This window comes from Rhinatrema bivittatum, chromosome 6, assembly GCF_901001135.1.
Source record: "Rhinatrema bivittatum chromosome 6, aRhiBiv1.1, whole genome shotgun sequence".
NCBI classification, from domain to species: Eukaryota; Metazoa; Chordata; class Amphibia; order Gymnophiona; family Rhinatrematidae; genus Rhinatrema; species Rhinatrema bivittatum.
Window position 1 is genome coordinate 75,582,763 of NC_042620.1, and position 26,391 is coordinate 75,609,153.

Sequence of the window (26,391 nt, forward strand, 5' to 3'; positions counted from 1 at the left end):
GAGTGTGCTCATGTCATAAAAAGAGGTAAATCTCTCCCCCCCCCCCCCCACAAAGAAGTTCAACAGACGATCCATCACAAAAATAAAGTAATTTACTACTCACAAAAATAAGAGAAGAGGGGAAAAATGGGTAAAAAAGTCAAAACTCCTTTTATATATGTATATATAGAGAGAGCCCGTAATATACCTCTACCAGATATCCCTCTCAAAGAATTTTTAGAAAAAAAAAATAGGTAAGATTTAAAAAAAAAAAAAAAAAATACAGAGAGGAAACTGTTGATTTATACCTCATGCTCTTTAGAAGGGAAATATCTCTAAAGAAGGGCACTCAACTCAATCTCTTTATTGAGACCCGTGGGGCCACAGTGTTCCACTGGAAGATGTAACGTTGCTCCTTAAACACCAACAATCTGTTGAAATCTCCACCTCTAGGATGTGGAGTGGGTTTTTCTAAAGCCACAGAGGTCAAATCTTCAATCAGGTGGCCTGAAGACTCCCAATGTGTAACCAAGGGGGCTTCCTGCCTACCACACCTAATATAGCTGATATGTTCCTATATGCAGATCTTCAATTTATGAGTGGTTTTCCCTATATAACATAAGGAACAAGGGCACCATATTAAATCACTCCAATTGAATCACATGTCCTAGATCGCAGTGTAAATGGACTTCTATTGGGCAAAGCCACCATCTTGCCATTGAAAGACAATGAATAGACACTACATCTCCCACAGGCAAAGTGTCCTCTTTGGGACTCCTGTGTCAAAGGTATGGGCAAAGCAGAATGGACCAAACGATATCTCAAATTGTGGGCACAAGAAAAAGCAAAAGTCAGTCCTTCATGAAAAACGAGATGAAGCTTCAAAACTTCCCAGTGTTTCAAAATACTTTTCCGAACCTACCACGTGTCAGGTGTAAAAGGTAAAACACAAACCAACCTAGACTGTTCCCATGACGTTTGCAGATGCAAGAGGAGATCCTGATTAGCCCAGCGATCTCTTTTCCAAGACTGTTTTAGAACCTTATTAGGATAACCCCTTTCAACAAATCTGTCAACATATCATGAGCCTTATGCATGTATTCAGTGTGGATGAGCAAAGTTTTCTTAGTCTTAAGAACTATCCTACGGGTACGTTCTGTTTCTATTTCAAGGGATGACAACTGTCAGAATGTAGCAAGGTGTTGTGATCTGTCTCTTTTTTCCTAAACTTTGAAAAATGAAACCCCCTCTTCATCATAGGAGATAGTGCGACTTTGATACATTTTCTAGATATAGCTAACTTAAGATGAAAACTGAAAATTAGGGTCCTGGGTATTAAGCCATGACAAAATATCATCTGTCAATCCGCGAACCTGACCAAAATAAAATATCATCTGTATATGATCTCTATATTGGGAGACAGTTATTTATTTATTTTGCATTTTTTATATACCGACAACCGTTTGCACATCGTATCGGTTTATAAATAACTTGGAACTTATAGGGCTAGGCCTTTACATGGAACAGTAAACTATCATAACAGAGAAACAAGAAACCAAATTACAAAAAAAGAAGTTAATTTACAAAATTATAAAGATACTCAGTGTCAATAATACAGGTGTTCCAGATAACAATCATATGGTGGGAGTGGCGGGTTTACTGTTATCAGTGGGAGGAATTTGCGAGAGAGGTTTGTAAAAACAGCCAGGTTTTGAGGTTTTTTTTTAAATTTAGGGGTAGAGGTTTCTGTTCGTAGTTCAAGGGGCATGGAGTTCCATAGTGTGGGGCCTGCGAGGGAGATAGCTCTTTTTGTTGTGGTAGTGAGTCTAGTAGATTTGATTGAGGGAGGGCGGAGCGTTCTTTGAAGAGTGGACTGAATTGGTCTTGTGGATGTATATGAGATGAATGGAGGGTTGATCCAGTGGAGGTTTTCATTTAGAATACTTTTGTGGATGAGGGATAAGGTTTTGTATAGGATTCTTGATTTTATTGGTAGCCAATGTAAGTCTATGAGTGTGGGTGTGATATGATCTCTTTTTTTTTGAATTGGTAAGGATACGGGCAGAGGCATTTTGTAAAAGTTGTAAGGGTTTGATGTGGGAGGAGGGGAGGCCAAGGAAGAGAGAATTACAGTAATCAATTTTGGAGAAAATAATAGCCTGTAGAATAGTGCGGAAATCTGTGAAATAAAGTAGAGGTCTGAGTTTTTTAATTGTTTGCAGCTTGAAGTAGCAGTCAGGATAGATTTAATAAAAGGTTTAAGGTTGAGTTGGTTGTCAATCATGACGCCCAGGCTGCGTGTGTGGGTGGGGAATGTGTAGGACTGGGATGGGGGGATGGGGGTGGCAGGTTGTTTGTTGGTAATAAGTAGTTCTGTTTTTTGAGGATTGAGAGCTAAGTGCATGTTTGTGAGTAAGTGGTTAATAGAGTTTAGGCATGATTCCCACTTTAAAAGGGCAGATTGCAGTGTGTCACTAAAAGGGAGAAGGATTTGCACATAGTCTGCGTAGATGAAGTGCTTGATGTTAAGATTGTTGAGGAGGTTGGATAGAGGGAGCATATATATGTTAAATAAGGTTGAGGAGAGGGAGGAACCTTGGGGGACACCTCGGTCAAGTTTAATTGGGTCGGATTTATTATTATCAATGAGTACTGTGTAGTGCCTATTTTGAAGGTAGGACTTGATCCAGGATAGTGCAGTTCCTGATAGACCGATGCTGATAAGAGTTTTGATAAGTATGTCGTGATTGACGGTGTCGAACGCTGCAGATATATCCAGCATAGCTAGCAGATAGGAGTTACCGGTATCCATGCCTTTGATTATAGTGTCAGAGACAATAGTAGGGTTTCCGTACTCCGGCATGTTGTGTGGTAGAGAGGATATTATGTTGTTCAAGGTAGTCGGAAAGGTGATTGTTGACAAGCTTTTCTAGGATTTTCGAGAGGAATGGGATGTTTGAAATAAGTCGGTAATTAGATAAACTAGAAGGGTCAAGGTTGGGTTTTTTCAGAATGGGTTTTACTACTGCTTGTTTGAGTATGGAAGGTACTGTACCTTGTTCCAAAGAGAGGTTGAAGATGTTAGCAAGAGGTTTAGCAATTATTTTGGGAATAGAGAGGAGGAGTTTGGTTGGGATTGTTTCAGAGGGATGCGATGAAGGTTTCATTTTTTTAGGATGTTTTCTATTTCTAGGGAGGAGGCAGAGTCAAAAGAAGAAAGTGTGGCTGACTTGTTGGTAGGAGGAAGCACAATGTCAGAGTTGAGGGGAAATTGTGCAGAGAGAGAGGTGACTTTTTGAAAAAAGTCGGCTAAGTCGTTACACCATTTTTTGGAGGAGGATTCTTGTGGTTGTGATGGGGGGGGGGGGGGGGGTTCTGGTGATGTTAGTGATCATAGAGAAGAGAGCTTTGTGAACATTGTGGATCTACCGAACCTGCCCATTTAAAGATTGGCAGTGTTCAGGGCCATTGAGGCCCCCATGGCTACACTCTTAATTTGTTTAAAAAACAGTCTCTAAAACAAAAGAAATTTTGTTTCATTGCTATAGAGGTTAAATTGACCAAAAACTCAGTTGAAACCCAACAGGGATTCGGTCTCCATTCTAAATAGTCACAAACGATGTTAATAGTATCGTCCTGTGGGATATTTGTATAAAGTGAGGCTACATCAATGGTAACCATGCACATTTCTGAAATAGAAACAGTACTGCTTTCTAAAATATTGATAATATGACCTGAATCTCTTATATAAGAGGGTAACTTCTCAACAAAGCCTCTCAAAAATCTGCCCACAAATACTGAAAGTGGTTCCAAAAGCAAACCCCTAGATCAGCGGTTCTCAACCTGTGGGTCGCGACCCCGGCGGGGGTCGAACGCCCAAAACACAGGGGTCGCCTAAAGCAGGGGTCCCCAACCACCGGTCCGCGGACCGGGACCGGGCCATGGGAGTTTTTTGCCGGTCCACGGCACCGCCAAGCACCGGCAGGTGTGTCGCGCGCTCCCGGTCTCTCCCGCTGCCGTTGCCGCCGGGCTGTCAGCACGTTCAAGCCCAGCAGGAACGGCAGCGGCGCTAGAAGAAGCTGTGCACCCGTGGCTGGGCCTTTTCTTCTTCCTGCGTGACCCGGAACAGGAAGTGAATCGCGGTGCACGGGAAGGAGAGAGAGCCGCGCGAAAAAGTAGCAGCGGCTGCAGCATCGGTCCTCGAGCAATAGAAGTAGCCGGTAATGGAGAAAGGAGACAGCAGCATGAGCCTCCCGCGGCCGATGGGATTCTTCTTTCTTGGCCAGCAGAGGCTGCTGCAGCTCCCATTTGTGCTCGGGGGAGAAGAGGAAGTGAGTGAGAGAAAGAGAGAGAAGCAGCCAGCCAGCCTGTGTGTGATTGACTGGTCAGAGAGCTGATGTGTGTGTGTGTGAGAGACAATGAAAGTGATTGCTCAGGGAGATGACTGATGTGTATGTGAGAGTGTGAGACAGTCAGGGAGGTGACTGATGTGTGTGTGTGAGAGAGAGAAAAAGCATGGAAGTGAGAAGTCTGGGTATGTGAGAAAGCATGGGCGTAAGAAGCCTGGTGTTGTGGGGGTGAAAGAAAGCATGGGAGTGAGAAACCTGGGTGAGTGTGCATGCATGAGAGAGAGAGACTGCTTGGTAAGGTGATGGTGCGTGTGAGAGAAAAAGACTGGTGTGTGTGTGTGAATATGAGAGAATGTGATTCAGGGAATGAGAAGCCTGTGCACGTGGAGAGTGAGCATGGAAATGAGAGAGACTGGTGTGTGTGTGTAACAGAGAGAAAGTGATTATGGGAATGAGAAGCCTGTGCATGTGGAGAGAACAAGCATGGGAGTGAGAGACTGGTGAGTGAGTGTGTGTGTGTGAGAGAGAGAGAGAGACAGAGAAAGTGATTATGAGAGTGAGAAGCCCATATATGTAAGTAGAACACGGGAGTGGGAAGCCTGTGTGTGTGTATGGCATGAGAGAAACTGTTCAGGAAGGTGACTGGTGTGTGTGTGTGAGAGAAAGTGATTGAGTGAGAAGCCCGTATATGTAAGTAGAACACGGGAGTGGGAAGCCTGTGTGTGTATGGCATGAGAGAAACTGTTCAGGAAGGTGACTGGTGTGTGTGTGTGAGAGAAAGTGATTGAGTGAGAAGCCCGTATATGTAAGTAGAACACGGGAGTGGGAAGCCTGTGTGTGTATGGCATGAGAGAAACTGTTCAGGAAGGTGACTGGTGTGTGTGTGCCAAAGACTGTTTGGGAGATGATTGGTGTGTGAGAGACAGAAACTGGTCATGGGGGCATGACTGGTATGGTGTGTGTGTGTGAGAGACATGGGCACTAAGGAAGAGGACCATAAGTATAGAGCTTAGCTTCTACTGCTGCTTCTGGTGAGTGCCACGGCCTGCAGGGAAGGGGAGTAGGAGAGCTGCTGGAGGGGGTAAGTGAAGGTGGCTTTTTAAGTTTATTTTTCTTGACTGCCATTTTAATTGTGTGATGTCTGCTTTTCTGAAATATTTTATTGGTGTTTGGAGAATGTTTAATAGTTCTTATGAGTTTTTAATTGTTGGATGTTCATAGCTGTTTTGAAACATTTATTCTGCTTGTTAGTATAGTTTTACAATTATTTCTGTGTGGGGATCTATAGCTGCTTGCTAGTTCTGTTTTCCTAATAAGAGGTGTATTGGTTTTTAGGACCTGATTTAATATTTGTAGTGTTGCCTTTTCATAGATAGGGTTGCTCCTGTTTGAGTGTATTCCATAATACAGGTGTAACTGTGTGCGGATTAGTTTATGTGCATTACTACAGATCCTGGGAGTATGTTAGGTCGGTTCTGTGTCTGTTACCGAGATGAGATATTTTGCTAGCATGTAAGCGTTTGTATCGGTCTTATTTGTTGTGTTTTCTCAGAGGACATGCATTGGTGGTAAACTGCTGTCTTTTCATAAGTAGGGCTATTGAGCCTGGAAATAGAAGGAGTTTGAGTTGCTGTTACTGAGATGTCACTAGAACCAGAATATCTTTTTTGTAGGGTGAGTTGTATGGGGAATGTCATAATTCTGCTTTACATCCATTATTGTGGGTCAGGGGGGTTCCTGTGGATACAAACTGTACTTTTACATCTAGCCCCGTGACGATCATGGGTCAGTGTGCCATGCATGTGAGAACCTATGGTGAGTTGAGTTATTCACATTATAAATGTCATAATTAAATGATAAGTGTGCACTAAAATCCAACCCCATCCATAACCCCGCCCCCATATGACCAAAGCCCCGCCCTCACCCCACCCTCACGGGGCGAGGGCGGGGCGAGGGGTCACCGCAACATGAGGAACTGTATTGCGGGGTCACGGCATTAGAAAGGTTGAGAACCACTGCCCTAGATGATATTGATCTACCCGGAGGTTTAATAAGCCGTTTGTGGATTTTCAGTAACACAAAAAAAAAACCAGACATACTGGAAATTGTACTGACAGGAAACCTCATTCTTAGGTGGTAATCCAATGTGCTGAAACTGCCTCTTCAATCAGCTGATCTATTGTTAATTTGAAAGATGAGGTAGGATCCGCATGAAGTGTCTGGTAAAATTCTCTGTTAGCCAGTTGTATTTCAGTCTTCTCAACGTAATCGCCGGTATTGAGAATCACGACTGTACCCCCATGGAGTGAATTGTTACTCATTAACAGGTCAATACAGTAAAGTGCGGCCGCGGTTACCCTTCTTCTAAACCCGCCTTCTACTCAAAATTTGGCCGCGTTAGTCCAACCCGCGATTCACTATTTCCTTTAACCCATTCTTACCGTCTCTTTAAATCAACAAGTAACCCCTTCTGCCCGCGACATGTATATGAGATGTAAACGATCGGATTAGCTATTCCCCCCCCCCCCCCCGCGTTAGAGGCAGGGGTAAGGGTAGACGGCAAACTTTCCCCCAAAAGAAAACCTAAAATCCCCTCCTCCTGAAGCGACTGGACATGTAAAATATGTAAAACCTAAAATCCCCTCCTCCCGAAGCGACTCGACATGTAAACTATGTGAATAAGTGTAACCAACTTACTTTTTGTTTCTTTTTCAGCTTTCTCTGCCGTCCTCCGGAGGGGGCAGCCGGCGGCGAAAGCTGCTTCCAGCGGCCCCCGCCGGCGAAGACGGACGAACGCACGCCCGTAGTGCACGGGTGCTCAAGCCAATGAAAGCACATGGACGGGCGTGCGTGACGTACGCCATGACGTCACGCACGCGCGTTCATGTGCTTTCATTGGTTTGAGCACCCGTCAATTTGGGCGCTCTAGCCAGCGAAGCGCATGACGTTACGGCATAAGCTTCGCTCACTCTAGCCAGCGAAGCGTACGCCGTGACGTCATGCGCTTCGCTGGCTAGAGCGAAGCGCACGCCCATCCATGTGCTTTCATTGGCTTGAGCGCCCTTGCACTACGGGCGTGCGTTCGTCCGTCTTCGCCGGCAGGGGCCACTGGAAGCCGCTTTCGCCGCCGGCTGCCCCCTCCGGAGGATGGCAGAGAAGGCTGATAGGGCTGAAAAAGAAACAAAAATTAAGTTGGTTACACTTATTCACATATTTTACATGTCGAGTCGTTTCGGGAGGAGGGGGGTTTTAGGTTTTACATATTTTACATATCGAGTCGCTTCGGAAGGAGGGGATTTTAGGTTTTTAGGTTTTACATATTTTACATGTCGAGTCGCTTCGGGAGGAAGGGGATTTTAGGTTTTTAGGTTTTCTTTGGTTAAAGTTGGGATCCACTTCCTGGTGCCTGTCATTTCAAATGTCATTTGAAATGACAGGTACCAGTGCACCCAGGATACTGTATAGGCAATGTATAAAGCACCTATACAGTAAAATGGGTTGCGCGGGCCTAACGCTTCACGGACGCTTCTAGGACGCGGCTTGCATTTGCATGCGATTTTAATACAGTATCGAACGGTAGGTGAGCCGGACTATGCGTGCGGCAAACGCGGGTGCACCCGGCACTAACGCAGCTCTTCCTACCGCTCCTTACTGTAGCGGCCTGTGTAGGAATTCCATAGTATTGACTTTTCAGGAGGCTTTGATAGATTTTCTTTTGGACTTTTTTTTTAAACTATTGACTTTTTTTTAACCTTTTTAACAGTTGTATATGTATTTGTTTTTTTCCCCTTCTTGTGGGATATATGTGTTGTCTGAGTGTATATATGTGGTATATATGGCAGTCTGTTTTTCATGTGGTGGAGTTCCTGTTGGATATAAGGGACTTAGCAATAGATGAGTAGATAAAGATTTATCTCTTGAATGATGTTTAAATTGTAAGAGAAATTTTATAATAAATAGATTTCATAATATATATTAAATAACAATAGATCTATTCAGTGCTTGAGTTTTATAGTGAAGTATCGTTGACTGTCTTTTTTTGGGTGTCCTTTAAGCAATATTGTGATTAGACAGTTTGGAGCAGTTTTTTGTGTTTTGGCTGTTTTTTCAATAAAATCCCAGACCTGCAAGCCCTAATGGTGGAGGAGGACTTGAACATTGTTGTTAGAGACATGGTTCACGGATTCTCTTGATTGGGGTACGGCCATACCAGGCTATAATTTAAGGAAGAACAGAGAGGACAGAAAAGGGGGAGGAGTAGCTCTTTGTCAAAAACAATATCCAAGCAACTGAATAAGCAAGGTATGGTAGAGAAGAAGCATTATGAGCTGCCTTTAAAAAAAAAATGATGTGCATCCATTTTTACTGGAGTGGTTTACAGGCCTCTGGCTCAACCAGAAGAACTAGACAGAGATCTGGTTGAAGACATCCAAAAGGTGAGAAAGAAGGGAGAAGTGTTGATTGTTGGAGATTTTAATCTTCCGGAAGTAGACTGGAGAATCCCTTCTGCAGAATCTTCCAGAAGTAGAGAGATAGATGCCTTGCAAGGGTCTCTGTTCAAACAAATGGTAATGGAACCCACGAGGGAGGGAGTTATACTCTACCTAGTGCTCACAAACAGGGATAAAGTCTAATGTTCAGGTAGGTGCCCATCTCAGCACCAGTGATCATCAAGCAGTATGGTTTGATATAACAAATAGGATACAGAGAAGTCGCACAAAGATCTGAGTTTTGAATTTCAAAAATACGGACTTTGTCAAAATGGGGCCATACCTGAAGGTAGAACTAGAATACTGGGAGAAAATGAGAGAGGTGGAACAGTGGGCCAAACTAAAAGGAGCAATTACAAAGGAAACAAATCTGTTAGAAAAGTAAACAAAAGTAAGAGAAATAAACCGATCTGGTTCTCAAAGGTGGTGTCTGATAAAATAAAAGCAAAAAGAACAGCATTCAAGAAATATAAAGGATCCCAAAAAGAGGAACACAGGGAAGAATATCTGGTGAAACTGAGGGAGACGAAGAAAGAAATCAAGAAAGCAAAAAGTCAGGTGGAAGAAAGGATTGCCAAAGAGATAAATCAAGGTGGCAAAACATTTGCCAGATAGAGAAAGAAGAAAGGTCCGAAGAGGTATAGTGAAATTGAAAGGTGACCAAAGATCAATGTGTGGAGAGAGACTAAGAAATGAACGAAAACTTAAACAAATACTTCATTTCGGTCCTGAAGGACTGTCACTAGTTAACAAGACTGTGGATGGGGGTGGAGTAGACAAAACTCCATTTACAGAAGAGAATGTATGGGAAGAGTTAGGAAACTGAAAGTATCAAGGCCATGGGGCCAGATGAGGTACATCCCAGCATACTGAGGGAGCTCAGAGATGTACTGGTGGGTCCGCTGAAAGACTTTTTCAATAGGTTCCTGGAAATGGGAGTGGTGCCACAAGATTGTAGAAGAGCAATGGTGGTCCTGCTTCACAAGAGTGGAAGCAGAAGGGAGGCTGGAAACTACAGACCAGTTAGCCTCGCCTCGGTGGTGGGAAAATTAATGGCGACTCTGAAGGAAAGGATAGTGAACTATCTACAATCCAGTGGGATGCTCAACCCGAGGCAACATGGATTCACCAGGGGAAGGTCCTGTCAGAAAAATCTTATTGATTTTTTTTGATTGGGTGACTAGAGAATTGGATCAGGGAAGAGCACTTGATGTAATTTATTTGGAGTTTAGTAAATCTTTTGACAGTCCCAAATAGGAGACTTGTGAACAAAATGAGAAGCTAGAGAGTGGGTGCCAAGGTAGTAGCATGGATTGCAAACTGGTTGACTGACAGGAGACAGCATGTAATGGTAATGGAACCTACTCTGAAGAAAGAACAGTGTCAAGTGGAGTGCCACAGGGATCGTTTTTGGGACCAATTCTGTTCAATATTTTTGTGAGCGACCTGGCAGAAGGTATAGAAGGTAAAGTTTGTCTGTTTGTGGATAATACTTAGATCTGCAACAGAGAGGACACGTCTGAAGGAGTGGAGAGAATGAAAAGCGATTTAAGAAAATTTGAAGAGTGGTCAAAGATTTGGCAGCTGGAATTCAATGCCAAGAAGTGCAAAGTCATGTATCTGGGGTGCAGCAATCCAAAAGAGCTTTATATGATGGGTGGTGAAAGACTAACTAGCACGGACTGGGAGAAGGACCTGATCTTCTGAAGATGGCAAAGCAAAGGACCTGATGGTCTGAAGATGGCAAAGCAAGGTGATAGCTAAAGCCAGAAAAATGCTGGGCTGCATAGAGAGAGGAATAATCAGTATGAAAAAAGAGGTGATAATGCCCTTGTACAGGTCCTTGGTGAGACCTCACCTGGAGTACTGTGTTTAATAGTGGTTCCCATATCTCAAAAAGGATAAAGTCAGGATAGTTGCGGTCCAAAGAAGAGCAAACAAAATGGTGAGGGGTTCCATTGGAAGACTTATGAGGGAGAGACTGAAGGATCTGAATTTGTACACCCTGGAAGAAAGGAGGTGCAGGGGAAGATATGATACAGACCTTCAGATATCTGAAAGGTTTTAATGATGCACAATCGTCAAACCTCTTCCATTGGAAAGAAATCAATAGAACTAGGGGTCATGAAATGAAACTCCAGGGAAGACGTCTCGGAGCCAATGTCGGGAAATATTTCTTCACGGAGAGGGGTGATGAATACCTGGAATGCCGTTCCGGAGGAGGTGGTGTAGACAAAAACAGTCAAGGAATTCAAAGGGTCATGGGATAAACATGGTAGATTCCTAAAGGCTAGAGGTTGGAAATAAGGAAAAGCGTGCATGGGGGTAACTTGCTGGTTTGGCAGTTGTTACCCTTAACAATTAGGCCTTGATACTGTTAATGCAACTCCATCATTGCTCTCTGCTTCAACAGCAGTGAGAAAAGGGGAATTGGATTCAGAAAGCAACCAACAAGGGCCCAGACTTTTATGATTTGGGGAACGAACAAACATGGGGGTAACTAGCTGATGCAGCGCTTAGTACCCTTCACCACTAAGCCTGATACTTTTGATGCAACTCCAACATTGTTCTCGGCTTTCATGGCAACGGTTAAGGTAAATTGGATTCGAACAGAATCCAAGGGCCCTGACTTTTAAGGTCTGGTAAACTGATAAGCATGGAGGTAACCTGCACAGTGCAGCAGATAATGGCATAAGCTTCTGGGCAGAATGGGTGGATCATTTGGTCCTTTTCTGCCATAATTTCTATGTTTCTGTTTCTATAATCAACTAACACTTCAACTAGGGGAATGGTTGACATTCATTTGATTTGACACACATCATCTCTGAAAATAAATCCAGACATAATTTCTCAATTATAAAGGAGGTCACTAACTAAATGACTTTTCGAGGACAAGCAGCATGATAGTCCTCACACATGGGTGGCATTGGATGGATCCCGGTCTGGAACGTTGATCTCAAAGATTCTAGAACTTTCAAATATGCCCTACTGAGCATGTGCATCTGTAGTTATCACTCTGCCCTCAAGGCAAAGTCCCTCATTTCTCTTTTTTTCCATGGAGCTGTGTGCTTGCGGCAGTCGTGTGTGTCATGGTATTCAGCTTTGCTCTGTCCTCACAGTTTTTATAATAGATTTTTTCTAGAGCTGCAGCTTTTTTCTTTCCTTTACCTTATGGCAGTTTTTTTTTTCTTTTCCTTTTTCTCTTCTTTCCACTGTCTGCCAGCCACATGAAGAGCCTTAGTCACTGTGCAGCCTGGCAGAGTCTAATACTATCCTTACTAAACTGCAGGTGCAGTATTTATTTATTATCTGTATCCCCTCCTTGCTCTGTCTGTTTTGTACCTTTGTCAGGTGATGGCAGGACTGACAGAATGCAGTCCGTGGGTGATCCATTTAGGCTGTTGAGCCTGGGGATTCACCTGAGTTCTATCCGGGCAGGAGTTCATGTCATTTCACCAATCGATCAGCATCGAAGGAGGTTCGGTCAGTGAAGAGATCAAGGACCACACCATTCCTGTAGCGGGGAGAGCTCATCATCCCCACATTCAAAGGAACTAGTCTCCACGGGCAGGAGCCCTGGATGACTTTGCCTCTCCTCCTGCCTGTGATGGAAGTGCAGTCTCCTTGTGAGAGAATGTGAGTAGGAGCCTGGGCAAGCATTGAGGGTGCCAGAGATGGCACTATATACCGTCAAACTGTTAAAAACCTGGTCAAGCGCCATCGAAGCCCAGGGTGTAGCATCGTTTGATGTCATTGATGTGATCCAGCTCTTCGGGCACTGTCACCACAGTTGGCACCAGTGGACACTGATGCCACCGGACACCATGGGCATAGTCTGTCACCTTGGACTTCGCTGCTGCTGTTCTATGATGGAAGCAGCAGTGATCCATTCCCGACACAATTTCAAGGGCTGTGTTCAGCCTCTTGATGCATTATCAGGGATTTAGGGGTACCATGGAGGCGATGTCATAGAACGCCACCCACCACCATGCCATAATCAGAACCCCAGTGCTCCTGGGGACGCCATCGTCACATTATTCCTATTCGCCATTGGAAGTTAGTGCAACAGTGGAGCGCAGCATGCGCATTCTGGTTCAGTAGGGGTCATCTACTCCAAGCGCCTCAGGTGCTGGCAGGAGGTATTCTCTCTGGCTGTGCAATACACAGCCATGCCAGGGTTCTGCCATCATCGTGTCAATTTATCAGCCTCCTCGTCTGTTCTGCACCATAAGGTGCTAGGGAGCACTGGTGAGGAAGGCACCATCACACACTATTTTTTGGCAGCGTGCAGCCATCGACTCTAACAGGTGGTGCTTAGTCCTTGCTGTGCCATGGGATTTTACCCACAAACATGGCGAGTGGGTTGTTAAGTGAACTGCCATCCATAGGATGGGATACTACTGTATGAGTTCTGGTCAGTGTGCTTTTACAGCAGAGGGCATTATTCTTCCAGTTGCCCTCTGCTGGATCTCTATTGGTTCAAGAGCTAGAGGCAGCTGAATGAAGGTCCCTCTTAGAGTACTGTGTTCTACGCAACACAAAATGGCCACTTTGTCCGGGCATTGCAACCAAACTCCTCCTGTTAGGGGCCTGAAATTGTGTGGCTTATTACAACTTCTGGTGCTAAGTTCCAAGGCAAAGTTTGGAAGCTAACATGAGCTTGCCGCCCATTTTATTGGCCAGCAAAGTAAGTGAAAACTTTTACAAAAAGAATTAAAGGCCAACTTTGACTCCTCATTGCTCCTGATGTATACTTCAATTCAGGCCATAATTGGATCAGTAGTCATGGCCCATGGCATACATCTAGGATTTTCACTAGGAGACTTTGCAGCCAATTGGAAGCAAAGATATAGTTACATAGACATGTCAACTTTTTATGCAAATTTTCTCCATTTTTGAGGTGGAAATATCACTACTGTATAGTTTTTAATTTGTTTAAGAACATAAGAAAATGCCATACTGGGTCAGACCAAGGGTCCATCAAGCCCAGCATCCTGTTTCCAACAGTGGCCAATCCAGGCCATAAGAACCTGGCAAGTACCCAAAAACTGTCTATTCCATGTTACCATTGCTAATGGCAGTGGCTATTCTCTAAGTGAACTTAATAGTAGGTAATGGACTTCTCCTCCAAGAACTTATCCAATCCTTTTTTAAACACAGCTATACTAACTGCACTAACCACATCCTCTGGCAACAAATTCCAGAGTTTAATTGTGCGTTGAGTAAAAAAGAACTTTCTCCGATTAGTTTTAAATGTGCCCCATGCTAACTTGTTTCTTTCTAATGTCATTTGAAAGAGCACCTTTTTTGCTACAAAAGTCACCCTGCTTTGACTTGGACCCAGGCTTGTTTTGGTCAGAATTACAGACCCAAAGACGAGCATCATTTGTATAGGTGATGAATGCACTATGTTAACAAGAGCCATCTTGGTACCTAGCTGTGTGAAACATGCAAATGAGTTAGAGATGTGAAATTTTAATATGTAGCACAATTTACTGTGCTTACAACACTTTTAGCTTTTGACATTCATTTGTTTAGACACATTTTCATGAATTAGTCATCAAAGTCAGTGCAAAACTTTGTATGCTAATTAGTTACCTTGCACTGGTCAGCGATGGCTGAGCCACTGTCAATTCAGCAAAATTGACAACTCTATCACCTAGGGGTCAGTCCAGTACCAGTCACAGGTTTCCAAGCTTTTATTTAAGCACAACACTAGAAAAGGCAAAACAATCCATACTAGAATTGCTTAAACTTTTGAAAGTTAGTCACAAATATTAGTCCAATATTCATCCAAGTTGACTCTTGTTTTTTGGAGAATTCTATTGATATTCAAGAATCTACTAGTTTATTAGTAACTTGTGTATCTGAAGTTAATCTTATTATGCAACATTTTTTTTTGGTAACAGAAGAGTTTGGGTGTTTCTGAACATTTGTAAACAAACACAGGTTAGAAGGACTGCTTTCCTCCAATTTAGGGAGAGTGTTATTGCTTAGGTGGGGGGTGGAATTTTTTCTTTAAAATATCCTGTAAAATATATTGTTGATCATTGTTATATCTTCTTTGAGCCTAATCAGCTAGTCTTACTAGATGATAAAACTGTGAATCCTCCATCAAGCCTAGACTAAGGTGATAGAACGATATTGGTAGATTGTGCTCTTTAGATCAGGAGTTTTGTATTAAATGGTCTTTTTTTTTTTTTTGTCTTCCTTTCTCTTTTTTGTGGATCTCTGTATGAGATTTTGCTGTTTAATTTTTTCTTAATGTATATTACTTTGGTATTTAATATGTAATCTCCAATGTGGTCAAGCATTGTTTGCTGCTTGTTGAATATGTATAAGAGTTAAAAATAAAAAATAAAAAATAAATAAAAATAAATAAATCGGCAGCTTGCTTGTTTGTCCTTTGTTTCTAATATCCAAGTGGGGAAACATGGAAGCAATACTGTTTTTCAAAGGATCACAAAATCACTTCTGTATTGCTTCCAGAAGACCATGTTTAGACATTGTTGTAGACCAACTACATAAGCCACTGCCTGTGACCCAGTCACACATGGGTTTTTTTTCTCTTTTTCCCATAATGGAGAGCTGTATCTGTTAGAGATAGTATACATAACTAAAGTAAAAGAAAATAAATAAATATATGTTAGGACCTAAGCTAACAAACTTGCTAAGTGTAAAACCTTAAACAAAGCCATTCTTGTTCCATCCTTCAATGTTCAATAAACCAATTGACTTTTTTTCTCTCTTTAGGGCAAGAGGACTAGGGCAGCTTATTCGAGCAAAAAATATTAAGACAGTAGGTGACCTGAGTACTCTCACAGCTGCTGAAATTAAGACACTTCCTATTCGTTCTCCAAAAATTTCCACTGTTAAAAAGGCTCTTCGAGTGTATCATGAACAACAGGTAATTTCCTTGCTGGTGATATTTTTAAATATATTTAGGATTTGTAAGGATGAATTCTGTGAAATCTTTTTCTTGAAATAATCTTATTTAAACAAGTTACTCCTTGTACTTTCAGTTGATACCATTGGAACAACAAGTCATAGTTTGACTAAATTGAGTTTGTAAATGTCATTTAAAAGCAGTTATAAATGTTGAGTCATTGAGATGAACATGACAGATGCAGCCGCCATAAAGAGGAGCCTTTTCTCTCAGAATGGAGGTAATAAGGGAGCCTAACTTCACTGACTTCCATATCTGTACTTGCAGCCTTGTTAGAACCTGACACTTATGACAAGGGAAGTAAAATCAAGATACCTTCATTGGTGTGGTGGTCAAGAGTTTTCTCTCAGGTTTAGCTCCCTGTGTTTAACCTAATCATCATCAATTCATGTCCATCATACCAGCTTAGAGCAATGATGGCAATTTGTGTGTTTAAATTATCAGCTGGGCACACCTTCTCTATTAAGTAAACCGGTGCTGCTTTTCAACATAAATTTGTGTTAAGGGCCTGGACAAGACTGTCCCAATTCTGGAGATTTGCTCGTAGCAGCTGACACCTGTGATTTAGTAGTTAGCTTTCCTATGGTGATTCTGATACTGGTGAAATTGTATCTGCTATGTAAATATGTAAGCCAGTGACCACATTAGTAATCCATCTTGATGTAACAGACCATGATTTGCTTCAAAACCCATTCCTGTACATACCCAGATCAGTCCAGACCAGTGGGTTATGCACTCCCACCAGCAGATGGAGTCAGAGAGCAAAGCTTTGAGGCACTAGTATCCCAAGTGTGCCACCTGCAGCTCATCAGTATTTCTCTGACTCCAGCAAGTGGTGGTCATGTATACCTGCAGCTCTGTGTGAGACTGATTTTTCTTGCTCCCTGAGGTGCTAGGTTCAGTGTCTGGGCCATCCCTCAGGTAGAGCCGGGCAGTTTACCCCTGGTTCCAGGTCCCCTGATAGCCAGGAGACTGGCTCCCTCAGCGACCCAAAGGCTCCCCCTCAGTGTCTGCGATACAGGGAAGTAGCCCCTTTGGGGATTTTTTTATATTATTCTTAGCTTAGGCTTTATTTTTTTCTGTTACTAGAAGTTAGTTTTTGTGTGTAAAAAAAAAACAAAAAACAAACAACCCAGCTCCAAGTTCCCTGTTCACCACGGCTCCCAGGGTAAATCAGTCTGCCCGGGGGTGCAGAGCCAGGCAGAACCCTGGAGAGGAGAGTGTTTCAGCCCTGGTAAGAACCTCCGAGGACGTTTTTAGGCTCCCTGCCTCATTTTTACTGCCGGCTCCGGAGCTGTTTTTACCATGGCGGGCATTTTGGGTTTTTTCTTTTTTGACCTCCCATGCAGCTCCCCAACGTTCCTGGGGCTGATTTTTGCAGTGTTTTTGGTGGGAGTCAGCACGGCTGGGTGGCAGCACCTGTTTTCTTCCGGGGGAGGAGTTATATGCCCTTTTTTGCAGGAGGAACATGGCAGAAACTCCTGTGGTGGAACCCTGTAAGGCTTGCCGGGGTATGGTCAGTTTTAGATCCCGTCACTGTACAGACTGTGCACTGGGTGGGGAAGGGACCTCAAACAAGAGGACCAAACCTAAAAAGTCTGCATGCAGGTCAGGCTCTGCGGCTGGGTCTAATGGAAGGAGCCCACCCCCCCACTGCGCACTCTGTGGAAAAGGTCTTCCAGGATGACCCTCCCCCACTGTGCAGACTCCGAGACTGGAGGAATCGAGAGACATGGGCACTGATTCTAGCAGTGACACGACGGGACCAGGGGGATTTTCAACGGAATTTGTGCTGCTCATGCATGAAGCATTTCTGGCTCGCGAAGCGCAGAGCCCAGGATGGGAGCATGGGCATTCCCAAGCGTCCCCATCTGCGAACTGATGGTCATCCGTCGCGGGCAACTTTGGCTCGAGAGGATCTAGTGGGTGCAGTCAACCAGCAGGGAAACTACTCCACTCCACCCCCGAGGGACACCGTTGCAGATCAGGATGAGGTCCCACCAGACGTAGATACGGGCGACAATGATCAGGATCCGGTAGAACCTAGTGCGGAGGGGGATGAACCCCATGTAGTCCGGTTGTTTAAGATGGAGGAATTGCGCCCCTTTATTCCCCAGGTGCTTGAGGAATTGGGGGTGAGACCCTCGCTGGAAGATTCCAACAGCGAGGGAGTGAACGCAATCCTGGATTGTCTCCGGGGTCCACCTAGTGCTTTTCCCATCCCAAAGAAGATTCAAAAGCTCATCAGCCGGGAGCAGGAATCCCTGGTGGCGGGGCTTAAGGTCGGCCGGGCGATACAAAAACTCTATCCACTAATGGAGGAATATTTAGAACGCCTCAGGGTACCGAAGGTGGATGCGGCTGTAACAGCGGGGACCAAGAAGACGACCATTCCAGTGGCGGGAGTGGCTGCTCTCAGAGATGTGCAGGACTTGCAAGCTAGAGCTGCATCTGAAGCAGGTGTTCGAGGTCTCCTCCTTAGGACTTTGGGCGGCGGTGAGTGCCAGCATGATGCAAAGAGCGTGTTTGTTGGACTCAAAACCATAGGATCCATCGTCTTCTGGGACTTTGTCAGCTTCTTAGGTGGCTCGTCTGGAGGCGGCGGTAGCATATGTGGCGGATGCCTTATATGACTTGGTGTGTTCGGTGGCCTGAACTATGTTCTCCTCGGTAGTGGCTCGGCGACTCCTATGGCTCCTCAATTGGGCAGCAGATGTTTCCTCCAAGTCACAACTGTGCAGTCTGCCTTTTCGAGAGAAGTTGCTGTTTGGAGAGGATTTGGATCAGCTGATGAAATCTCTGGGGGATTCCAAGGGCAATAAACTGCCGGAATATAGAAAGTCCTACAGGAAATCATTCGGTCCTCGATTCCGTTTTTGGGATTTCCGAAAAAGCAGTCGGGAGGAGTGTTCCAACTTCTGGTTCCAGACAGACCTCTTCCTGTACACAGTCCTTTTGCGGCTCCAGTAGTCCTGCCAGAGGTGGTTTTGGTCAGGGAACCGGAACTGGGAAGCCTGCCCAATGAAATCAGGCCTGCCCACTCCTCAGACAGGATGATTGGGGCAGGTTGCCCCAATTTTACGAGGCGTGGGCCAGGATGACCTCCGATTGCTGGGTGTTGGAGGTGGTAAAAGAATTTCTCGGCCTCTCATGCCGATCTTTGTGGAATTGCGATGCGTTTCCCGCAACAAGCGAGCCACGGTAGAAGACACACTACAAAGATTGCTGGCCCTGAAGGCGATCGTCTCTGTGCCGTCCAAGGAACAAGGGAGGGAACGGTACTTCATTTATTTTGTGGTTCCCAAAAAGGAGGGCACTTTCCGACCCGTCCTGGACCCTAATAAAGGTGAATCGCTGCTTGAAGGTGCCCCATTTTTGAATGGAAACACTTCAGTCATTGCAGCGGTTCGGAAGGAAGAGTTTCTTGCCTCCTTGGATCTCACCGAGGCTTATCTACACATTCCAATTTGCAGTGCTCACCATAGATTCCTACAATTCAATATCCTGGGTCAGCATTTTCAGTTCAGGGCGCTGCTGCTCAGACTAGCAACGGCCCACGCACCTTTACCAAGGTGAAGGGTCGTGGTGGCAGCGACCCTCCGGAAGGAAGGGATAATGGTCCATCCTTACCTCAACAATTGGCCGATTCGAGCCAAGTCACAAGAGGAAGGTGAGCGGACGGTTCTTCGTGTGATCCATTGTCTCCAGTCCCTTGGCTGGGTAATCAACGAAGAGAAAAGTCATCTGACTCCATCAGAGTGTCTGGAGTATTTGGGAGCTCGTTTCGACACACTCCAGGGCAGGGTGTTTCTCACGAATGACAGGATGTACAAATTGCAGCAACAAGTGCGTCTCTTGTTACAGCTTCCAATCCCCATTGTGCGGGATTACAAACAAGTTCTGAGGTTCATGGCTTCAACATTGGAATTGGTGCCTTGGGCCTTCGCTCACCTGAGACCGTTGCAGAGAGATCTACTGTCGCGGTGGGACACAGTGTCGGAGCAATACCAGTTGCCCCTGCCTTTGCAGCGAATCAGGTCCAGCCTGCAATGGTGGCTGTCGGAAGACAACTTACAGAAGGGGGATGCCCCTCGAAGTCCCAGATTGGGTGAACATGACAACAGATGCGAGCCTTCAAGGCTAGGGAGCAGTGTGCCTTGGTCTTGCGGCGCAGGGAACCTGGTCCTTGCTAGAACGGTCATGGTCTATCAATCGCCTAGAGACAAGGGCAGTCTGCAAAGTGTTGTTGGCATTCCAATCCCTGGTGCAGGGGAGAATGATTTGAGTCTTCTCGGAAACGCCACCACGGTGGCATATCTCAATCTCCAGGGAGGAACCAAGAGTCTGGCTGTGACACAGGAAGCACACCTCCTCTTCAAGCTTCATCTGAAAGGCATCGCAGCCTCTCACGTGGCAGGCTTGGACAATGTGCAGGCGGACTTCCTCAATCGTCAACAGCTAGATCCCGGGGAGTGGGAACTATTCCGGAAGGGTTGGAATCACATTTGTGCCCGATGGGGAGTTCCCCAACTGGACCTCATGGCGACCTGTGTCAACGCCAAGATGGACCGGTCCTTCAGGCAAAAGAAGGAAATCGGGGCAGTAGGAGTAGACGCCCTAGTCTGCAAGTGGCCAATCAGAATCCTCCTGTATGCCTTTCCTCCATGGCCCCTGATCGGGCACATTCTCCAGCATATAGAGGACCATCCCAGTTTGGTAATTCTGGAGGCACCAGAGTGGCTGCAGTGGCCATGGGTTGCAGACCTAGTACAGTTGGCGACAGACGGCCCGCTACGCCTAGTTCATCTGCCAAACCGCCTGCAACAAGGGCAGCCTGGTGTTTGAGAGGCGGTGGTTACGGATGAAATGTTATTTGGAACAGGTGATTTCCACCCTGCTCTAGTCTAGGCGGCCCTCAACATCTATGGCATACACTCGAGTGTGGAAGGTGTTTGAAGTCTGGTGTGACCAGCAGCGTGTAGTGCCGTTGTCTGTGACCATTCCTCAGGTCTTGGGGTTTTTGCATCAGGGATTATCTAAAGGTTTAGCTTATGGTTCCCTGCATGTTCAGGTTTCGGCCTCTAGCCAGCCACTCGAACATTGTTTCCTGAAAAGGGGTGAAGCACCTTCGTCCTCCTCTTCGTAAGTTATGCCCGGAGTGGAATCTCAATCTGGTGTTAAGGGTGCTTCATGATCCCCCTTTTGAGCCTCTGGGACACGCTTCCTTAAAGGACCTCACCTTGAAGACTGTGTTCTTGGTAGCCATCTGTTCCGCGAGGCATATTTCAGAATTGCAGGCTCTTTTCTGTAGGGATCCCTTCCTTCGCATCTTGGCTGATAGGGTGTCCCTGCAAACAGTCCCTTCCTTTTTGCCGAAAGTGGTGTCAGCCTTTCATGTTAATCAGTCCGTGAAATTACCTGGATTCCCTGATTGGGTGACCCCTGCTATGGGAAGAGATCTTCATCTGTTACATGTCCGCCGGGTTCCCCTTCTGTATTTGAAGGTACTAACTCTTTTTGAAGATCGGATCACCTTTTTGTGCTCTTTGGAGGTCCGAAGAAGGGTGAAAAGGCATCTAAGGCATTCTTGGCTCACTCTTGGCTGAAGGAAACTATGTGCTTGGCCTACATCAGGAAGGGCCGCCCCGTCCCGACTGGTTTGAAAGCTCACTCGAAGAGAGCATAAGCGGCATCTTGGGTGGAGTGGCAGTTGTCACCTGAGGAGATTTGTAGAGCCGCAGTCTGGTCTTCCCTGCATACCTTCACAAGGCATTATCGTCTGGATGTCAGGGCTCCGGACCAAGCGCTTTTTGGGGAGAGCGTCTTGTGAGTGGGTCTTTCGGGTTCCCACCCGGTGTAATGTGGCTTTGGTACATCCCACTGGTCTAGACTGATCTGGGTATGTACAGGAAAGGAAAATCTGTTTTATCCTGCTAATTTTCGTTCCTATAATACCACAGATCAGTCCAGGATCCCGCCCGGGTGCTACTGCCGAAAGACTGATTTACCTAACCGTTAGCTGCTGTACATAGGGAATCTATCAGAATGATTCTATAATATTTTGGCTTTTGTTTTGAGCCGTGATTCAAACCTGATTTTCAGGTATTGGGGTAATTTGTTTCGGACCCTTGAGGGAGTTTTTTCCTGTTTGCCCTTGTTTCGGGAATTAGATGTTTTTTTGTCAATTATACTTTGCTTAGGTATCGATAAATATTGATGAGCTGCAGGTGGCACATTTGGGATACCAGTGCCTCGAAGCTTTGCTCTCGGACTCCATCTGCTGGTGGGAGTGCATAACCCACTGATCTGAACTGATCTGTGGTATTACAGGAACGAACATTAGCAGGTAAGAACCAAATTTCCTTTATGTATTCCCCCTAGATCCAAAGAGTAGATATTACTATGGTAAAGTGACTATATCTCCTTCCCTGGGGCTTTTATCATTCCCTTTGTAGCCCCTGATAACTTAATATGCACAAGTCAAGTCCATATAAGAAATGCTATACTGGATGAGACCAAAGGTCCTTCAACGTCCAGGATCCTGTCTCTCATAGACTAGATTTTGAGCGGGAAGCTCTGCAATCATGTAGAAGGTAAACCCATCTCTGTACAGCTTTTTGTTGTCTGATGTAGGGCTTGCTTCACTTGAAGCCTTCTATCAAGCTTCCCAGTGTGTCATGGGACCTCAATGTGGTATTCACTCAACTGAAGAATGCCCCCTTTGAGCCTGTAGATTTTTATGAGCTGAAGTACTTGACCCAAAAGGTCATGTTTTTGCTGGTGGTCACTTCAGCCCACAAAGTCAATGAGCTCCAAGCCCTGGTTACTTAACCACTTTTATAGCAATTTTTTAACAATAAGGTGGTTCTGCACATGCATCCTAAGTTCCTGCCTAAGCTATTGTCAGATTTCTGCTTTAACCAGTCAATTGTCCTTCCAGCATTTTCCCAGACCATATGTCCGCAAAGGTGAACAAATGCTACATAATTTGGACTGCAAGAGCCTTAGTCATTTTTTTTTGTTTGTTTTGGAGTGGATGGAAGCCCGTAGAAAATCCACCTAACTTTTTTGTTTTTTGACACCAACAAACCTAGAATTTCCATTGCCAAATGCACTCTTATTAGATTGGCTAGCAGATTTTTTTCCTGTTATGTCCAGGCTTGTAGTGTCAGAACCATGGCAACATCTGTAGCCCACCTAAGCTTTAGTCAGCCTCAGTGGAGATCTGCAAAACTGCATTGTGGCGTTCTCTCCGCACATTTACATTGTACTATTGCTTGGACAGGGAATTCTGATAAGCTGGTTTGGCCAGTTTGTCCTGAGGTGTCTTAGGCACAGAACCCAACTCTATCCCTCTTACAGGCCGATATAGTACAGTGTGCTCCGACGGAGCGCACTGTTAACCCTCTATTGGACGCACGTTTTTGACGCGCTAGCGTTACCCCTTATTCAGTAAGGGGCCGAAAATGCGCGTCCAACCCCCCGAACCTAATAGCGCCCGCAATATGCAAATGCATGTTGATGGCCCTATTAGGTATTCCCGCGTGATTCAGAAAACAAAATGTGCAGCCAAGCCGCACATTTTGCTTTCAGAAATTAGCGCCTATCCAAAGGTAGGCGCTAATTTCTTCGAGAACCAGGAAAGTGCACAGAAAAGCAGTAAAAACTGCTTTTCTGTGCACCCTCTGACTTAATATCATGGCGATAGTAAGTTGGAGGTCCCGAAAGTTACCAAAAGTAAAAAAAAAAAAATTTGAAGTTGGCCCGTGGATCGAAAACCAGATGCTCAATTTTGTCGGCGTCCAGTTTCAGAACTCATAACTGTCCGCGGGCTCGAGAACCGACGCTGGCAAAATTGAGCGTCTGCTGTCAAACCCGCTGACAGCCATCGCTCCAGTCCAAAAGGAGGCGCTAGGGACGCGCTAGTGTCCCTAGCGCCTCCTTTTGCCTGTTTTTACCGCCGGGCCTAATTTGCATAGTGAATCGCGCGCACAGGAGAGTGGACGTTCGCCCGCTCTCCCACGGACTTTACTGTATCGGCCCGTTAGATAGAGCCTGTTACTTAGGTTCCAAGCTGTCATTATAAAAGGACATAAAATTCAAAAATTACATGTTGCCACTAAAAAAAAAAAAATGTTTTTGCTCATTGACTGTTTCTGGTATTTCCTTTTTTGTTTGTGTGTGTGTGTGTGTAAGGAGGTATGTAGCTAGGGATTCCCTCATGTGTGAGGACTGCCATCCTGCTTATCCTCTGAGAAAGAAGAGTTGCTTACCTGTTCTCTGGGGATAGCAGGATGTCAGTCCTCCCAAAAACCACACACTGCTCCTTGGAATTGGTTTCTGCTCCTTGGAATTGGTTAATGCCATGCATCAATGCATGGCATTAACTTTGATATCAAATTTCTCTGCCAAGCAGCATCCGATTCAGTCAATGTGTATGGACGGACATACTGCTGTCCTTTTACAAGTAAACAACTCTGCTTTCCTGATGACAGAAGATAGATAGATATATAATTTTTTTTGTTCCCATTAGGAAAATAAATCCTTTGGGGAATAAATGTTGGAGATAGAAACCATATAATGGATAAGGTGTGTTCATGCTCATGTGTTTGACATATTGTTTTTTTAAACAAATTCTAGATAAAGTCTCGTGGACTTGAGGAATTTTTAGTCCTTGAGGATGTGGATAAGCCGGTGAATGGCTTAGATGATAAACATTTTACCCCAGAAGAAGAAAAGCTCGAGACAGGTACTTAAAATCATTGGTTTTACTTCCATTTTTCTTGTGTTCTTTTTTTTTTTTCTTGCTTCACTTATGTGGTACCTTCCCATAACCACAGACTAGTTAGGTTTTGTTTTAAATGAATACGTATTTTTATGTCAAAAACGTTTTATTGAGTAACAGAGAAAAACACCACTGATGGTTTCAGAAATAACAATGAAGTATAACAACGAAAAACAGTTAGCTTCATAGCCACTTACATTCAGCAAGTCACTCAGTTTTACAATATGGGCCAGAAGCCCCTTCACAATACCCTGGAATCCTTATTCTTACCCTTACCCCCACACTTCCCCCCTCTCTGCCCCCCCCCCACCTCCCCTCCCAGAAACCCTCTCCTAGGCTTATTACAATGAAAACCTTAAGCAATACTGTTAAGTTGAATAAAACAACCCACTACACATGCTCAATACATCAAGAATTAAGGGTGTTCAAGATTAAGCTCCATGGACGGTGCGGCAGTGTTTGAAGATACAGCTCCCAGATGTGCAAGAATTTTCGCCGATACAAAGGAAAGGTGCAAGCCAACAGTGCCTCCAGGTGCAGCAAGTCATGAAGTTGATTGCGCCAGGTCCAGTAAGAAGGAGGATCTTCAGAACCACAGAGGGCCTTACGCAGGAACACACAATGTCCCCACTTACGGACTTGTAAAGGTGGGAATAAGCCAAAGAGCACCAACTGTGGCCCTGGAACCAAAGCAATTGACAATAAGGCAGACAAATATTGTAGCGGATGCCCCAGAAGCGCCTATTGAAAGAACAGCCCCAAAACATGTGAAGTATCATGCCCGTCTCCCGCTTACATTTCCCACATCGGGAGGCACCAATTTTATAATGTGCCGCCATATTAGGGGGGGTGTAAGCACACCACAAGAATTTAAATTGCAGTTCCCGGAGATACACATTCAAGGCCACTTGCGAGATGGAGCGAAATCCTTGCCTGAGCAGCTCGCAGGATACTAAATTCTCAGCATCCTTATGCCAGCGAGAGACTAAAAGCGCAAACATTCCCTCATCTGGCCTCGTAGTTAGCTGCCTATAATAGTGGGTGAGGAAGGGACTCTGGGATTGGGTAATAGCAAAAAGCGCAGCCCAAGTCTCAAAGTGTATAGGAGAGAGATTCTGCGGGCAATGTGTGAATGTAATGCCGCAATCGCAGATAGGAAAAAACATGGTGCTTTGATAAATTATACTGCTCAGAGAGCGAGGCAAAGGACGCTAAGTGACCATCAGCATCTAGCACATGTCCCAAGTAGATGATGCCCTTGGAAAACCATTCCTGAAATCCCGCTGTGTGAGAACCTGGCTGGAAATCCACATTTCCCTGTAACGGTAAAAAATAGGCGCATTGCCTCAGTAGAGAGAACATCCCAGTGACCCGGCGCCACGCCCTGCGAACCGGAAACAACAACCAGGTAATCAATGGGGAAAAATATCGTGACCCGAGAGTTTTCTCAGCCGCAAGGTCAATATAGATCGATTCACCCAACAGCCAATCTCAAGCCACCCAGAGATTCCCCACCACATTATACAATTTTAAATTGAGAATTCAAACCGCCCCGCCCCCCATCTCACTTGTAAAGATCGGAACAGAATATGGGCCTTCCGTCCTCCCCAGAGAAAGGACCTCAACGCTTTCTCTAGAGTCCAATGATCTCGCCATTTAATCAGCAAGGGCAAATTTTGAATTAAAGCCACTTGGGCAATAAGATCATCTTATAGAGGTTTACCCTCCCCATCAGAGATAACGGAAGTGATTTACACATGGCCAATCGCATCACCGATTACTGGAGAAGAGTGGACACATTTAAATCACATATCTGAAGCTGTGTAGACTGATAAATCCCCA

The 26,391-nt window shown here is 44.9% G+C and overlaps 1 protein-coding gene across 3 annotated transcripts in view; it reads left to right on the forward strand.

Moving 5' to 3' along the window:
* RIF1 (replication timing regulatory factor 1) overlaps positions 1-26,391 on the forward strand; it is a 438,203-nt gene that overhangs the window by 381,535 nt on the left and 30,277 nt on the right. For all 3 annotated transcript variants that reach the window (XM_029605462.1, XM_029605460.1, XM_029605461.1), the window contains exons 34-35: positions 15,572-15,725; positions 24,405-24,513. In XM_029605462.1, the coding sequence (XP_029461322.1) occupies positions 15,572-15,725; positions 24,405-24,513 (263 nt within the window). The remainder of the gene's footprint in view (positions 1-15,571; positions 15,726-24,404; positions 24,514-26,391) is intronic.